General features: G+C 43.0%; 1 protein-coding gene across 4 annotated transcripts in view; it reads left to right on the forward strand.

Annotated features, from left to right (window-relative positions):
- LOC143930192 (solute carrier family 22 member 15-like) overlaps positions 1-18,096 on the forward strand; it is a 539,229-nt gene that overhangs the window by 129,354 nt on the left and 391,779 nt on the right. For all 4 annotated transcript variants that reach the window (XM_077454241.1, XM_077454242.1, XM_077454243.1 and 1 more), the window contains exon 5: positions 1,985-2,114. In XM_077454241.1, the coding sequence (XP_077310367.1) occupies positions 1,985-2,114 (130 nt within the window). The remainder of the gene's footprint in view (positions 1-1,984; positions 2,115-18,096) is intronic.

Below are 18,096 nucleotides of genomic sequence, written 5' to 3' on the forward strand. Positions count from 1 at the left end.
GTAATATCTTGGTCTTTTCAACATCAGGCATCTATTTCCCAGATTTGCAAAGCTGTCCACTTGATGTTTTGTTCACAAGTTATATCAGGCAGACAGGCCTCAGCTGATGCAGGAATTGGACATAAGGTCCTTCAGCCAGCTCTTTGAGCTGCAAGTAGCCCTAATTTATACTGTTGTGGGCATGTTGGCATTTTGTTTGCTGTATTGCCTACAACTCAGTTTAATTGCTTTTAGATGTCCTAAATGTATCAGTATTACCTTTACTCTGTGTTACTTAATGAGCAATTGAGAAAACAGAATTTTTGACTTGGCATATGTAACCCTTTTCAAAGAGTTTATTAAGGGATACAAGTCCCACACCTTTTTCTTTTGATCATGCCTTGTACTGTTTATGCATAAAACGGAAGCATGATTGGAGTAGGAGGAGCTATTCTGGCTAACAGTGTTGTAGACTGCATAACAGCACCTGTAGGCAATATTATAACCCAAATATTTCAGAACCATTTCTATCCTGTGTCCCTTAACGCTTCCCGACCGGCGCATGACGATGTACGTTGGCAGAATGGTGCAGACAGGCAAATGGGCGTACAGGTAGGTCCCTTTAAAATTGCCGTTGCGTGCGCACCGGTCGGGACACCCGTGAGTCCGACCATGGGTCCCATGGACTTGATCGCCGCATGGATACCCGTGATTGTCTCACGGGGAGGATGAATGGGGAGATGCCGATATAAACAGCATCTCCCCTTTCTGCCTAGCAACAAGTGACACTGATCTCTGCACCCTGTGATTGGAGCAGAGATCAGTGACCTATTCACAGCCACACCCCCCACAGTTAGAAACGCCCCTAGGACACACTTAACCCCCACACTGCCACCTTCTGGTTCACCCCTTCACTGCCAGTGTCATTTACACAGGAATCAGTGCATTTGTATAGCAAATGATTGCTGTATAAATGACAATGGTCCCAAAAATGTGTCAGAAATGTCCAATGTGCCCGCCTTAATGTCGCAGTCACAATAAAAATCGCTGATCGCCGCCATTACTAGTAAAAAGAAATTAATAAAAATGCCATAAAACTATTCCCTATTTTGTAAACGCTATAACTTTTGAACCAACCAATCAATTATTCGCTTATTGCATTTTTTTTTTACCAAAAATATGTAGAATACGGATTGGCCTAAACTGGGGGAAAAAATGTTTTTTTTAATATATTTTTTGGGGATATTTATATTATTTATTATAGCAAAAAGTAAAAAATAATGTGTTTTTTTTTTTTTTTTACGAAAGTGACGCTCTTTTGTGTTTATAGCGCAAAAAAACCCCACAGAGGTGATCAAATACCACTAAAAGAAAGCTCTATTTGTGGGAAAAAATGGACGTCAATTTTGTTTCGGAGTCACGTCGCAAGACCGCGCAATTGTCCGTTAAAGTGACACAGTGCCAAATCGCAAAAAGTGCTCTGGTCTTAAGCTAGCAAAATGGTCCGGGGCTTAAGTGGTTAATGAACTCTAATAGAAGGCTTAAATAATAGTAAATAATAATGATCCTGTTTTATTTAGCATTGGGTAGAGTGGGAAAGGGTAAGAAGTTTTTGGAAAGGACCCAGAAACATAAGAGAAAGTGAGGGAATGTCCCACCGAAACGGGTATACTCTTTTGAAGGTTTCTCACAACACCATTTCCTGTGAGACATTTAAAAATTTAGATTTCTATTTACTTTTTATATCTGTGAAAATGGTCATCTGGTCTAGTATAAAGGGTAATTGTATAGGGAAAAATGTGCGAAACATTCTAACCCTTCCATGTTTTTTTCAAAACTAGAAAACATATGTTGTAATTCCACTCACATCATTTTAGGTTTTGGATGGAATACATTTCTTGTTTGAGAGGATTCAAGGTAGTGGACCGTGAATTATTGGCATATAATGCAATGTTATGGAGAGTATTTATAGTATGTTTCACAGTTGTGTTTTTCTTTTATTTAGGTTCCTTAACGAATCTCACTTTTGCTGTTGGCATAGCGGTTTATGCCTTGTTGGGCTATTACATTCGAGACTGGAGAACGCTTGCATTTGTGGCCAACACTCCAGGTGTTTTCTTTTTCCTCCTTTCTTTGTAAGTTACATTAATTTAATGCTTTCATTTTACATAGTTTATAGCTTTGATAAGAGTTATACCCATCAAGTTTGATCTCTGATGGCTCTAAATCAGCTGTTCCCAATTTTGCCAAACAGAAGAAAAACATTTTCAGGCAGTCTGATCAATTAATGGAATGACAATTATTGTTTTGTTTGCTTTTAGATAATATTAGTTGTAAATGCCATTTTGGTTTTGCATAGCTTTAGGCTGTACTCAACTTCCTAGCTGTAGTGCTCTTCAAAACACATACCTTCACAGCAAACCCAGTGTTTTCCTGCTGTGATCCACTGTTTAAGTACCACAGAGTGGGTCCTGCCCTCCACCTTGGTCCTTTTCAGCTGGTTGCCTCTTTGGACTTCCGGCTCTTCCAGCAATCATGTCAATGCGCTTGACCCCCCCTCCAACTGCCTACTCGATTGCCCCCGCCCCCCTTTTTGTGCTGATCCCTTGGCCTTCTGGGATATGTAATGGAGCCCAGGAGGCTGCTGGACTTGGTACAAGTCATTCTGACCAAGTCTGGAATGATGGCAGAGGGCAGGGTTCAAAATTCCCTGCAATTCTGCTTGATGAGGGTGTGTTAAATTGGAACTAACCTTTTTTTGGGAGTTTAGTGTCGCTCTAAAGATATCCTGTCACCTTGTCCATTTAGGGCAAAGTGACCATGCCTTTGCAATGGGGCCTCACCTTGACTTGCTGATATTCATTGCCTCTGTCACAGCTGCCACTAAAACCCCTGGTGTTGACTATTTGTGGGATGACAGTGTCGCTCAATCTGCCATGTAACAGTGCTTAGGCATAGCAATGGGCTGCTAGATTCACATAAAAGATGATCACAAGTTCCTTCATAGCTAGAAGCACCAGTATTGTCACCAGGAACATTGGAAGAGTGCTGGCAAGATGAATATCAATGGGTCATGGGGCTTCTGTATAAAGACACTGTCATTTTGAGCTGAATGGGCAAGGTGACCATGTCTCTTTAACCACTCTCACTGTAAAAATCCATTTAACCGATGGTCTTTTTAATTCTACCTGTTCTGTTGTCTTCTGTTCAGTCCTTGGGATAAAATGTTATGTGCCTTGGATATATTTAAAGCCGAGCTGGAGTCATACACCTTTTTATCTGTTTATAGTCCTGTACCCCCCAACCCCACCCCCCATGAAAGGCATCACTGAATGGTGGGCTGTGGTCAAAATCCGGACCGAGCCACTTCCTCAGAGCTGTCATCCTCACAGCATAAATAGAAGAGGGAGGCAGAATAGTTCTGGATGGAGGGTGGGAGCTGCCCAAGTTAACTTTTTAAGTTAACTAGAAAGTAATTGATTGCTAGGTAGGATGCAGGACATTTTTTTGCCATGTATCCAGAGCTGCTGTGACTCCTACCCCATGTCTTGTGTACCTGTCTACAATGGTAGACAAGTTAGGAGAGTGAAAATTGCAAGGACACTGCTGTGAAGGATGGGGAAGAGTGGAGATGGGGTGATGTGAAGGGTGATGTGAATGGTGATGTGAATGTAGGTATAGGAGCAAGTGTAGATGCGCACCCACACTCACACAGGTTTAAATGGATGGACTGGTGTCTTTATTCAAATTTACTAACTAACTATCTAACTTGAGTGCAAGCTGACCCACCAAACATTGGGTCCTTATATCAGGTGAGTGGCTGGTTGTGCAGTGGTGGAGAGGATCATGAAGGTTCATAGCACTTATCGTGTTTTATAAATGACCGGAGCACTATGGAAATTATATCACTGGGCACTACAGTGGACTTTTGTACATGTCATACGATTTGTAAGGACTTATATTTATGGTCACAGGATTCACAAAAAATTATATTGCGGAGTTAAGAAGACGATTCTTACTCATTTGTTGTTTATAGACATTTGTTGTTGAAGACAACTGTGGTGTCTTACAGTATATAAGATTGCATTATTAATTTGGTTTCATATAGAGAGGATTATCATAGTTTAATAGGTTCTAAAGTGTACCTAGCGCCCACAAATTATTTTCTTTCTAAATGCATTTCCATGTTCTGTGTACTGTGGGAGACCAGATTTAGTGAATGCAGGGTCCTGGGTTTAGTAACACTTGATAGTAAACAATTGCACATAGACAGTATTGTACAGGAGAATAGGGGGGAGCACTGTGAACCTTTAGATACTAGTTTATAAAAATATTGTTTAACAGCAGCACGCCCAACACATTTTGGAGGTTATTACATAGTAATTTTGATAAAAGTCCATCTAGTTCAACCAATAAAAAAAATACAATCCCATATACATAATCTTATAGCCACAGTTGATCCAGAGGAAGAAAAAAAAAACCCAGCAAAGCATGATCAAATTTGGTACAGCAGGGGTTGAAATTCCTTCCTGATCCCCTGAGAGGCAATATGATATTCCCTAGATCAACTTTACCTATAAATGTTAGTATACAGTTATATTATGTACATTTAGGAAAGAATCCAGGCCTTTTTTTTTTTAAAGCAATAAAGTAACTGAGCTGGCCAGAACCACCTCTGGAGGGAGCCTATTCCACATTTTAACAACTCTTAGCCCTTGTACACACGGTCGGAGATTCCGACAACCAAATCCGTCGGATTTTGTCAGACGGATCTTGTCCGAAACTGTTGCATACACGCGGTCGGACAAAGTTGTCGGAAAATCCGATCTTTCAGAATGTGATGACGTAATTTCGTTTATGATTGGACTACGTTCAGGCTAGTAGCCAATAGCTTTAATGTAGGAATTTGATCTGTCCGATCGGAATTCTCTACACATGATCGGAGTATGTCTGATCGGAGCATTTTGTCGGAAAATATTTCCGGCAAGTTGGAAAAGTTGGTCCGACGGATATTCCGATGGAAGCAATCCGATGCAGACCACACACAGTTGGAATATCCGACAAAACGCTCCGATCGGACACATTCCGTCGGAATCTCCGATCGTGTGCACAAGGGCTTACTGTGACGAAACCTTTCTGTATTTGGAGATGAAATCTCTCTTCCTCTAGACGCAAAGAGTGCCCCCTTGTTGACCTTAAAGTGAATAATTCAATGCCAAGTTCACTATATGGACCCATTTTGTATTTGTACAAGTTAATAGTATCCCCCCTTAATCTCCTCTTCTCAAGAGAGAATAAATCCAGTTCCTCTAATCTTTCCTCATAGTTGAACTCCTCCATGCCTCTTATCAGTTTGGTTATTTGCAACACAGAGGGGGTAGGACTGACATTATTTAGTTATACAAGTTTAAATCTTGTTGACTACAAAAGTAGAAATAAAAAATTTTTTGCAGGGTAATAAGGAGTTCATTCGGACTAATGCGTTTAAACTAAAAGTTAATAGAAGTTGTAGGAGATTTTAGTAGGTTTTTTTTTTTTTTTTAAGGCTGGATTCCATACTCCATACTTTGTAAAAACTGCAGGCACAAATTGAGTTAACCAACACAAAAAGAACAAAAGAATAAGGGGTGTAACCTTTTCACAAATGACATATGCTGTATAGTATAAAAAATTCAAATTTTTATTGCACAACATTACGTTTCATACAAACATTAGGGACAGCAATCTCGCAAAACATATAAAACTATTAAGGCAATAGTCAGGAAAATGGAGGTATTTCCTACATGTTTCAAGGCCACCGCCATTTTCCCAGGGCTTCAAATCTGTTCATCTGACAAAATGCCTAATGCCGACAATTTAAATCGGGTGAGTTTGTCATGTCAGTTTGGGTTATGGGGAGGCAAAAATGGAGCCAGAGGCAGGAATAATACCCAACGAGTATGAAACAAACAAGGAGAATAGGAGAGCATATCCAATGACCTTCTGTGGTCCAAACATGTGGATATAACAGATAAATGTTAACGGCGGCAACATATATTCCAATCGCGGTCTGGCGGTGTTGACCATTAATCCATTTAGAGCACTATCATCAATGATTAAAATATGACACCAGTCAAGCTGTCTGTGAGACTTCTCATAGATGTCTACTGGGTAAATCATGCTCGATAGTCCACTTGCCTCCCGAGGACCCTACTGCCATCTGAATGTGAATGTTAAATGGTTTTTCTGTTTTGCTGAACCAGAAGGAAGTTTAAAAATCACAGACTTACTGGCTGAATCACCAGGTGAAAATAAAGTGGATAAAGCCTAAACAAGAGAACCAGTGAAGCCACCACATTTAAGAATTGATAAACTGCAATATACTTTATTCTTGCTTTTGGATTTAGATATGGTCTAAGCATTGCTCACATTGAACCTGCTATTCCAGTGCTCATTTAAATATTGTAACATCCAAACAAAAAATTTAGAGGCACTGTTGCAGAAAATGAAACATTTGTATAAATAATTGTACACAGGAAACCGCAATAACTGCCAAGTTAGCTGACAGCTGCTTCATGCATTTTTTTTGTTATTGCTACAAATGTTTTCCCTTTCTTGTTTTTTTGTTTTTATAATGGAAATTGGAGGTGTATGTATACAGAAACAGTAAAGATGGAACAAAATATTTCATCTGTTCTCTGACATTTTGTTTATTTATGTTTGAGAACATATTCATTTTTCTGTTTTTATTTTCCTTGATGTGGTAGAACGTTTCCTCTGATCTCGGTTCATTTAAATCAAGTGTATTTATTGATCCCTAAGGCAAGAGACTTTGTTGTCTTGTCTTATCTGGCTGGTAATGTTAAGCTGGCGTTTTTGACTAGAGAATGCAAGCTTTTCCGCCACCTTCACACTTGACTGTCAACACCTTAGTTCACCTTTTCTCTACAGAACATATCCTGGCTTATTCATTCAATGGTGTAGGAAAGCAAAGCCATGGTGCAGTAAGCAGAAAGTAAGCACTAGACTTCCTTCTGCTCTCATCAAACCAGTGAAAGGTGACTTGTGATCAGTTGCTATTGGCCTCTTTTGTTTTTTTGCCTTATTGAAAAAGTCGAAATAATGTTTCTCTTAAATAGACACGTAGTACTGTATTATGAAACATTGGTTGCACAGCAAGCTTGCTTCCACTTGGCTTGGTATGTGATTCCTTCTCTAGAAAATTGCTTAAAGATGATAGTTTAGGGCATTTTAATGTTATGTTTAGTAAAACTACATTTCTTTATGGTACATCGTGGAACACAGAGCCACAGTAATTACGGTATGAGTTATATAGGCACCTTTAGGTGATGGACACTGGCACACCCTAGACAAGAAGTTTAGCTCCCTATATAACCCCTCCCCTTACTGGGAGTACCTTCGTTTTTTCGGCAGTGTCTTAGCTGTTGGTCATGAGTAAAGACTGTGCTGAGCTCCGCTGGAGAAATCTTTGCTGGGGCAAGCCATACAACCAAATCCATTCATAGTGTCTTTTCATGCCGAATTGAAAGTTTCCCAGGCCTCGTGGTGGAAGAAACTAGGTTTTTCCTGTAATGCTTCTCTTTTTAGAGAGCTGGACCCTGGGACCCAGTGTTTTTTTTTTTTTTCAGCCATATTTCCTAGTGGGGTGCTTTACATGTCCATGAGTGTGGAACCCCCGATAAAAAAGGGCCCCAGTTCCTGAAGGTTTTTTAATGGAGCCCACCGTGAGTGGTGAAGATTGGGTCTGTCTAATTTACCACAGAACACTGCAGCTGGATAAGGTAAGGGAGATTCTTAAGGAATTCTAATTCTTGTGGGTTTTTTCCTTTAAGTAAATGTTGTCATACCTAAAGTCACCACCGGGGGCTGTCAAGAGCACGTACCCGATTCCATGCTTGTCAGTCTTGTTCTGTGTCACAAGCTGCATGCTTCCTCCAGCCCAAACCCCAGGTAAGACGTGGGAAGGTTTTTTTTTTCTCTTTGGAATGTCCCCTCACCTGGACAGCTTATTTCCAGGAGGCAGAGGGAGCATGGGTTAGTCGGCGGTAGGCCAAGCCGCTCCCGCCGCCATTACGGCGGTTCTCCATCCAATTGCTCTCCTCCACCCCAGCCCCCCTCCAGGTGCGATCCACTCGGATCAGAGCCCCGCTCGCGTGGGAAAACAGTCTCTTTTGAAAAAGATGAGGGGGCGCAGTGGGACGTCAGAATAAGGAGGTGGGGCTTGCCGAGGCATCAGCGTGATTCAGCATCCACAACGCGGGCTGTGTAAAGCTATGAGGTGCACTTTTTCAGGTGCATATAGCTGAAGGAGGGACACAGAGCAGACGGGTCGCATGTGAGTTTTGGTGACACAGGCATTCCCAGGGCATGTTTACTTAAGTATCAGACTGAGCCTTGATAGCAGCGGCAGTTGCTGGACTATTTACTCAGCAGTGGGTGGATTTTCTGGTAGTACCTCTGCATTTGTGCTTTGCACTATGGGCAGAAGGGGAAGTACAAATACCCCAAAAAACAGGGGCTAAAAGGGATCTCCCCCAGGCTCTGAGGACCCCGCTCTGCAATGCCATCTCCCCCTGAAAGACTTAGGGAGGCTGGTCAGAGCAAGCCATCGGGATTATCAGGGGTTGCAACTGCTTCTGGCATTTTAGCCCCTGTATATATTACTGAGGTTTTCTCCTGATTGGCTTGGAGGAAAGATTAGCGGCTTTAATTGAGTCTTCACAGAGTGGTAGAAAACGCGTTAGGTCCGCCTCTACCACCCAGGACCCTCAAACAGAGAAACAGTGGGAGAGGGTAGATGATTCTCCCTCAGGGGACCGTGAAGAGACTGATGACTCCTCTTCCGAGGAATCAAGTGGGGACGGACCTTCTTCAGCTTCACAGGCTGAGAAATTGCTGATGCAATCTCTTACTGATATGGTCCGCTCCACATTTATGTTACTTTATGTTGTTTGGGTTCACTAAAGCCTCCTCAAGCTTTGCGTACCTTTCTTGTCCATTCGTTGCTGGACAAGCTTATATATTCTGAGAGGGATCACCCAGATAAGCACTTTTTCCCCTCTTAAAAGGTTTTATGCTATGGGTAAACATTTACAAAGCTGTGGGGTATACCAGCAATTGACGCTGCTATCTCCTCTGTAAATAAAAGTTGGACTTGTCCTGTTGACAATGCTCAAATGCTTAGGGATCCAACCAATAAAAAGTTGGAATTCCTGTTTTTTTTCTTTGGCAGGTTCAGTGGCTCAACCTGCAGTGGCGGCAATTGGAGTGTGTCAATCCTTGAGAGACCACTTGAAACAGGTGCTCAAGGTTTTCCCTCAACAGCAGGCCCAGGATTTATCCGAGCTGCCAGGGGTTTTGTGTTTTGCAATTGACGCAATCAGAGATTTTATTCTGCAGACCTCTCGCCTTATGCTTGGGTTGGTGCATATGCATAGAATCTTATGGTTACAAAATTGGTCAGCCGAGGTGCTATGCAAAAAGCTCCTGGCTGGCTTTCCTTTTCGCAGTAAAAGGCTGTTTGAAAATGATTTGGACAATTATATCCAAAAGATATCAAGTAGGAAAAGTACCCTTTTGCCAGTTATGAAAAGGAGTAAACGTCTCTCATTTAAACATGCTCTTTCTCCAGTGCCAGGGACATCTGCCTCCATGCCGTCTCGATGGCCTCCACCGTCAGGTTCAAGAGGTAAACCTCAGGGTTAACCCAGGGACAAAAGAAGTCCCGGGGGAGGAAACCTACAAGACAGAACGCTAAAGCCTCTTTATGAAGGGGCGCCCCCGCTCCTTTGAGTGGGGGGAAGACTTCTGCAGTTCTCAAGGGTTTGGCATGAGGATTTTCAAGACAGATGGGTGGTCTCCACAATAGCTCTAGGTTACAAACTAGAGTTCCAAGAATTCATGTCTCCATGTTTCCTCAAGTCAAATGTTCCCAATGATCCAGAGAAAAATAGGTCTCTCCTTCAAATGTTAGAGAGTTAGGCTTTTGTCGCAGAAAATGATCATGATGGTCCCCATGGAAGAGCAGGGGTTGGGGTTTTATTCAAACCTTTTCATGGTGTCAAAACCAAATGGAGATGTCAGACCCATTCTAGATCTCAAGGATCTAAACCGGTTCCTGAAAATTCGATCTTTTCACATGGAATCAATCCCATCAGTAGTCTCCATCCTACAAGGAGGAGAACTTCTGGCATCAATCAACATCAAGGATGCATACCTGCATGTACCTATTTTCCCTACTCATCAGAAATATCTGCGTTTCGAAGTGGAAAAATGTAATTGTAGCTCTGTCTTTCGGTCTAGCTATTGCACCTTGGGTGTTTACAAAGGTCCTGGCCCCTCCTCTGGCCTGATTAAGGGCCCAAGTATAATGATTATAGCTTACCTAGATGACCTGCTCTTGATAGACTGGTCAGTAGCCCGCTTAGACCAAAGCCTGGTCACCACAGTCAACTACCTGGAATACCTAGGTTGGGTCCTCAACCTAGAGAAATCTTCTTTAAATCCAGTAAGAGTACTTGGGTCTGGTTATAGATACAACCCATAATAGGGTGTTTTTTACCCCAGGCAAAGATCAGCACCATAAAGGAGCTGGTTCAAGTGGTCAGGGCGAAGAAGGGTCCTTCTATTCGCCTTTGCATGAGGTTGTTGGGAAAGATGGTGGCTTCATTCAAAGCGGTTCCCTATGCTTGGTTTCATTTGAGACTGGTGCAAAACAGTAGCCTGTCTGCCTGGAACAAGAAGGTCCAGGTGCTAGATTTTCTGATGCGTTTGCCGCCAATAGTGCGCCAGAGCCTCAGTTGGTGGTTGATGCCCGAGAATCTGCAGAAGGGGAAATCCTTACCAGTTACCTGAAAGGTGGTTACAATAGATGCCAGCCTTTCAGTTTGGGGAGCAGTCCTGGAAGAGATGACTGTCCAAGGGAAATGGTTCTGGGGTAGAGAACTGGCAGGTGAACTACTTAAGTCACCAGCAGTTGTTCCCGGGGGAATGGTCCCTTCACCCCAATATCTTCCTGGCTATATGCCAAAGATGAGGGATCCGCGGCGTAGACCTGTTTGTGTCTAGGTTCAACAACAATGTCGACAACTTTGTGTCAAGAACAAGGGATCCACTCGCATGCGAAACAGATGCGTTGGTGACTCTGTGGGATCAGTTCTCACTGATTTATGCATTCTCTCCTATTCTGCTACCACGACTTCTACGCAGGTTCAAGCAGGAAAAGAAGTTGGTGGTTCTTTTGGCCCCAGCGTGGCCCAGAAGATCTTATTATGCAGAAATAGTAAAGATGGCGGTAGTGGCCCCATGGACCATACCACCATGTCCAGACCTGCTGTTGCAGGGACCAGTGTTCCATTCTACCTTACAAACACTAAATTTAATGGGTTTAGCTATTGAAACCCACATTCTGAAGAATTGTGGAGTTTCCGGCTCAGTGATATCTACCTTGATTAATGCAAGGAAGCCAGTTTCCAGAGTGATTTATTATGGAGTCTGGAAGACATATGTTTACTGGTGTGAATCCAGGGGTTGGCATCCCAGAAAGTATGTCATAGGTAGAATCCTTGCTTTTCTGCAAATGGGGTTAGAGATGAAGCTAGCCTTGAGTACTATCAAGGTCCAGGTCTCGACCTTATCATTATTGTTTCAATGACCACTTTCTTTGTATTCTTTGGTCCGTAGCTTCATACAGGGTGTAACACGGCATAGTCCAGTGGTTAAGTCACCCCTGAGTCCTTGGGACTTGAATTTAGTTCTGTCGGCATTACAGAAGCAGCCTTTTGAGCCGATATGACATATTCCCTTGGTCCTTTTGACAAGGAAGCTAGTTTTTCTGGTAGCCATATCTTCTGCAAGAAGGGTATCAGAATTGACTGCTCTTTCTTGTAAAGAGCCATATTCAATTATTCATAAGAATAGAGTAGTATTGCGTCCTCATCCTAGCTTTCTGCTGAAGGTGGTTTCAGGTTTTCATCTAAACCAGGATATTGTTCTGCCTTCGTTTTTTCCAGAACCCTGTTCTATGGAAGAAAAGTCACTACATTCTCTGGATGTAGTGAGAGCAGTCAAAATCTATTTGGAGGCGACTGCTCAGATTCGGAAAACTGATTTTTTTTTTGTGTTACCTGAAGGTCCTAAAAAAGGGCAGGCAGCATCGAAATCTACTATTGCTAAGTGGATTTGGCAAGTAATTCCACCATTTCAAATCAAAGCGCACTCCACCAGGGCTGTTAGTGCTTCGTGGGCAGTGCAGCACCAATCCCCCATGGCTCAAATAGGCAAGGCCACAACTTGGTCTTCAGTCCATACATTCACCAGATTCTATCAAGTGGATGTAAGAAGGCATAAGGATATCGCCTTTGGGCGCAGCGTGCTGCAGGCAGCAGTATATGTGCTCAGGTCTGACTATACCCTACTTTTGTGTCTCTCCCTCCCCTCAGATAGCATTACTCTGGGACATCCCATACAGTAATTACTGTGGCTCTGTGTCCCGTGATGCACGATAAAGAAAATAGGATTTTTATAACAGCTTACCTGTAAAATCCCTTTCTTGGAGTACATCACTGGACACAGAGGTCCCTCCCCTCTTTCTGATTACACGTGCATTGCTTTGCTACAAAACTGAGGTACTCCCAGTAAGGGGAGGGGTTATATAGGGAGCTAAAATTCCTGTCTTGGGTGTGCCAGTGTCCATCACCTAAAGGTGCCTATATAACCCATACAGTAATTACTGTGGATCTGTGTCCCATGATGTACTCCAAGAAAAGGATTTAACAAGTAAGCTGTTATAAAAATCCTATTATTAGCTATATGTTCCACACAGCTTTACAATACATTCCAATTTTGTCTTTGTTTTTTAGGAGCTTAACCACTTCAATACTGGTCACTTTCCCCCCTTCCTGCCCAGGACAATTTTCAGCTTTCAGAGCGGTCGTAATTTGAATGACAATTGCGCGGTCATACAACACTGTACCCAAACTAAATTTTTAGCATTTTCTTCCCACAAATAGAGCTTTCTTTTGGTGGCATTTGATCATCACTAAGGTTTTTATTTTTTGATAAACAATTTTGAAAAAAAAACGTTTTTTTTTTGTTTCTGTTATAGCAATAGGTGCCTGGAGTCACAAGTTTGGAATATCTCAGTACCTCAAGGACGTAGACAAGAGTATATATGATTTTCTATAAAAGAAATGTATTAATAAATAGAATATGAAAACATTGTGGGACAAAACCACATTGACAAAATATTTAGATACAATTGATAATTACAGCCTTGTATGCTGCTTCAGACAATTTTACAAGAAATGAAGGTGACCCCCAGTGTTGAAGTGGGGTATCGGATATGATGCATCTTGGCGATTGTTCTCAACTAGTTTCACAGCAATTGCTGCTTCTTCGGAAGGAGCCAGTCATAAGCATCTATTGAGATAAATCATAATCATAATTTCATGTTTAAACCATTGTTTATGACATTGATTTATATTTAAAAAAAATTGTTATTTTCTTTAATATCGTATAAGATTGATATTTCTGAGAAGGATACATAGGCATTGCTTACCTAGAGAATGGGGAGACTGCGGCAGTGTGGCAGCAATGACAGAGCCACCCCAAAGGCAATTTTCCCCCTACCGCGGACACTGGAAGCACCTAGGACCACTGGATTTTACATTTATAAGTTTTATAGGTAGTATGGTATATCATCTGGCAGTCGTCTATAAGGTGTGTGGTGCAAGAAGACAAAATTAAAAGAAAAGGAAGAAGGAGAAAGAAGGGACGGAAGAGAGGGGGTGAGGGGGGCAAAGGAGGGAAAAGGGAGGGAAACCAGAAACAAAGAGGGGGAGAAAAAAAGAAGCATTGTGGGATCAGTGAGAAGGAAAGAGTGAAAATTAAGTATTTAGAGTTAAACATTAAACAAAAGTGAGATAGAGTGGTTAAAAGACTGATATATTAGACTACCGACCTATTAAGTCAGGATGTCCAGTATAACACCTTGGGAAAAAGGGATGCAGGAGTAATGGGAGTTACAGCTGGTTGTTATTTAGCAATCTAATTCCAGGCAGTTGTTGACTGATGTTTAAACAGTGATCTATTCATACAGTAGTCCGAGATCAATAAGGAAAGGGGATATATAATAGGTTTCTCCTGCCATATTTACATGGCAGTTAATGCCTATAAGCATGTGTCTGTCTCCGGTGCCAAGGTTGGCATTTGGTATACAGTTAGCATGGGGTTGGCATATATGTACAGTACCTGCCTGCGAGAATGTGTTTCGCACTGGTTCTCGACGATGGGGTACTGTACATCTCGCGCTCGCTGCAATGGGAAAAACATTTTCCTATTGCAGCAAGCACGAGAAAGAAGTGACAATGTCCCCTCTCTTATAAAAAAATAAAAACGCCATGGGTTCCCCTCCAAGAGCATACCAGGCCCTTAAGTCTGGTATGGATTTTAAGGGGAACCTCTTACGCCGAAAAAACGGCATGGGGTCCCCCCAAAATCCATACCAGACCCTTATCCAAGCAGCCACCCGGCCGGTCAGGAAAGGGGGTGGGGATGAGCGAGCACCCACCCCCAAACCATACCAGGCCGCATGCCCTCAACATGGGGGGTGGGTGCTTTGGGGAAGGAGGTTCGCCCTGCAGACCCCCCACCCAAAGCACCTTGTCCCCATGTTGATGAGGACAAGAGCCTCTTCCCAACAACCCTGGCCTTTGGTTGTCGGGGCCAGTGTGTGTTTGTTTTTTTTTTTATTGACACTTTTTTCCTCCAGGTGAATGGGGAGGGGTCCCCCATACTCATTCACATAGGGTGGGGGGGGGCGGGATCTGGGAGCCTCCTGACCGGCCAGGCGGCGTGTTCGGATAAGGGTCTGGGATGGATTTTATGGTGACCCCCATTTTTTCGGCGTAGGGGGTTCCCCTTAAAACCTATACTAGACCTAAGGGCCTGGTATGCCCTTGGAGGGGAACCCATGCTGTTTTTTTATTTAGAATTTGGCTAAAGTTCCCCCTCATGATTCATACCAAACACAGTGCCTGGTACTGGCAAAGGAAAAAACACATTTTGCCTTTCTCGATGAGTAAGCCAGCTCGGCTCTGGCTCCCACAAGGGGGCTTGCAGCGGTCAATCTTGCTGATAACGACAGCGAGATTGACACAATATTGCAGTCACCTATTGTAGGTAGATTGCTGTTCAGATATCGCATCACTCACAATTTAACTCCTGCTTCCATGTCTTCCCTGGGGGCGGCTGCCTTGCTAGGGGCTGCTCTCAGCATCCTTATTTGCCTCCCATCCAGCTGCCGTTCATCAGCCGGCGGATGATGTCGCTGGATCCGACATAGTGGGTGCGGCTGGCAGCCATCATCTTTGTGGGAATGGATTGTAGCTCTTTAAGGAGCATCCCCATTTCTTGGAGAGGCACGTGCCTGCCACTGGGGGAGCTGTCTCACGCCACAGTCAATCTAGGGGCAGTGCAAGATACAGCATTCATAAATGAAAATTATGACTAGTGATCACAAATGAACAAAATAAAAGCAATGTGGGGTGCCAAAAGCAGGCCCTTAAGCGCATTCGACTCAACTGCCATAAGACTGTGTGAGTCCATCATATTCGGTAAGAGTATTCCATCTATTTCTTTGATATCTTCAGACAAGCTGATACATCGGGTCATACCTGACTTCTGAAGCAGTCTTTATCACATTTTTTTGTGCACCAGTCACACCATATAGGACTTCAATGAGATCTGTGATTGTCTATGGACTTTCCCCATATGATTATTGATTCTCTTATGTGATTACTGATAAGGTTGATTTCTTTGTGATCACATTCTGGGTTTCGTCTTCTCTCCTATTGTATTACACTTTCACCCAATAGAAGCGCTACACTATTTATTGTTTTAATTGTTTAACTTTGTCTGTTTGAAGTGTTGGCAGCTGTTTTTTTCACTTGTTCTTTTCTGATATAGCGCGGTGTTTTCCCCCCTTTTTTCTCCTCCATGAACATCCTCAGGGATTGTTTCAAGCACCCCAAATTTGATGGGCACTGATGAGTTGGCATGGATAAGGTGGCACTGATATGTAGAATTGATGGGCACTGATAGGTGACACTGATGGTCACTGACCGGCGGCACTGATCGGTGGCACTGATCGGCAGCACTGATTGGCACTGATGGACACTAATAGATGGCACTGGCATTGGCATTGGTTGTGGCACATCTGATGGGGCTGTGCTGATAATGTGCTAATTATCAGCACAGACCCCCCCCACGACAGGGGGTGAGCCACCGATCGGCTCTTCCTGTCAGCGCAAACTGAGGAAAGCCGTTTACCAGCACGTCCTGGTTCCAGCTGTGATTGGTCACAGCTGATCACGTGGTAAGGAGCCTCCTTGCTATGATCGGAGATGCAGTGTGTCAGAGTGACACACAGCACCACTGATCCCCTCGCTGAGCTCCCCCGTCAGCATGTTATCCTGCTGGACGTCATATGACACCCAGTCAGGGTAACTGAACCACCGCCCCGGCCGTCATTCTGCTATAGGCTGTGCGGAAAGTGGTTAGAGGTTATAACCCTGAAAAAAAAAATTTTTTTTGGCCAATTCACTAAAAAAAAACACTACTAAAACACTGCATACGCTACTTCTTGAAGTGATGCAGTATTTTAGTAGTGAAAACATGCAGTATTTTAACATCAGCAGCATCTTTAAGGCCTGGTTTACACCTATACGTTTTTTGGTGCCCTTTGCAGACACGCACTACAGTCCATTAACATGGTTTCCTATGGTACATGTTCACATCTATGCTTCTTTTCAGCCACTGCGTTATTGGAAAGGGTCAGGGACTTTTTTCAATGCAAAACGGTGCGTTTTTGGTTCAAGAGACTTCAATTAGGACAATGCATAAAAGCATGTAGTGCGGTTTTGATGCATTTCATGTTTTTAATCTGCCCAACAACAAGCTTGCCAAAAGAAAAGCATAAAAAAGCAGAGATCAAAACGTATCAAAAAATGTAAAACGCACCAAAAAAAAAGCACTGCAGAAATGGATCAAAAGCAAACTTAGGTCTGCTTACGACTGAACCAGGCCATACAACCAGGGAACAGCTGGTTGTTAGGGAGCCAGCACCCACGGCACCCTTATCAACAATTACCCACCTTCTGTCAGCGGGATTCCCAATTGACAGCAGAATGTCAAAAAAAAAAAATGGCATGCCCCACCCAAAAAAATCTATACCAGCCCCCTATCCAAGCATGCAGCCCCTTGACATGGGGGGGGGTACTTTGGAGGGGGTCCCCCAAAACATCTCATCCTCATGTTCATGAGGACCAGGGCCTCTTCCCCACAGCCATGGCTAACCTGTTGTGGGAGTGTGAGGGGGACTTATCAGAATCTTGAAGCCGCATTAAACAAAGGGATCCCCATCCCCCATGTGAATCAGTATGGGATACTTAGTACTCCTACTCCTTCCCCCAAAAAATGAGCAAATAAAAACAAATTGACAATTTTTGAGAAGTCCCATTATTTCCTGGTTGCTAAGGACACTGGAGGGTACTGGCTCCTTAACAACCAGCTGAAATAAAATACATTCTTTAATCATCGCATGCCTTGACCACTTCTTATTTATAAATTGTGTACTATCTAGCCTGTAGAGGAAAGATGTGTTTAATTACTTGGGCGCTCCGGTCTAGTCCCATGATTGTCTCCCAGCGCTGGCTTCATAGGAGATGAGGGACAGCCAACAACGATGCTCCATAGTAAGCCTATAGGTGACTTCACCACCCAGGCATTCCATCTGTTGTCACCAATCTGTCCTCCCCCTGAAGGCGGTGCTGGGAACCGATCATGTATCCAGACCAGTGCACCCAGAGAAAAGGCAAGTACACACATTTTTACAGCAGGGGGGTCCACCATTTCGACCTTCCTGGCCAAATTGGAAAAAGAGGAATTGTCTTGAACCACACATATAATCAACTAACAAGGATAGCTGATGAGCAGAAGACAGGCAGATCACAAGTTAACCATCACTGATATAGATATTGTACCTATCTGAGTAATAACACTTAACTTTTTTGTAATTTTAAAATTTAAAAAAGTTAGAGGACACCATAAAACTAATGC

Source organism: Lithobates pipiens, unplaced genomic scaffold (assembly GCF_037356315.1).
Source record: "Lithobates pipiens isolate NorthernLeopardFrog02 unplaced genomic scaffold, aLitPip1_a1.2 Scaffold_25, whole genome shotgun sequence".
NCBI lineage: Eukaryota > Metazoa > Chordata > Amphibia > Anura > Ranidae > Lithobates > Lithobates pipiens.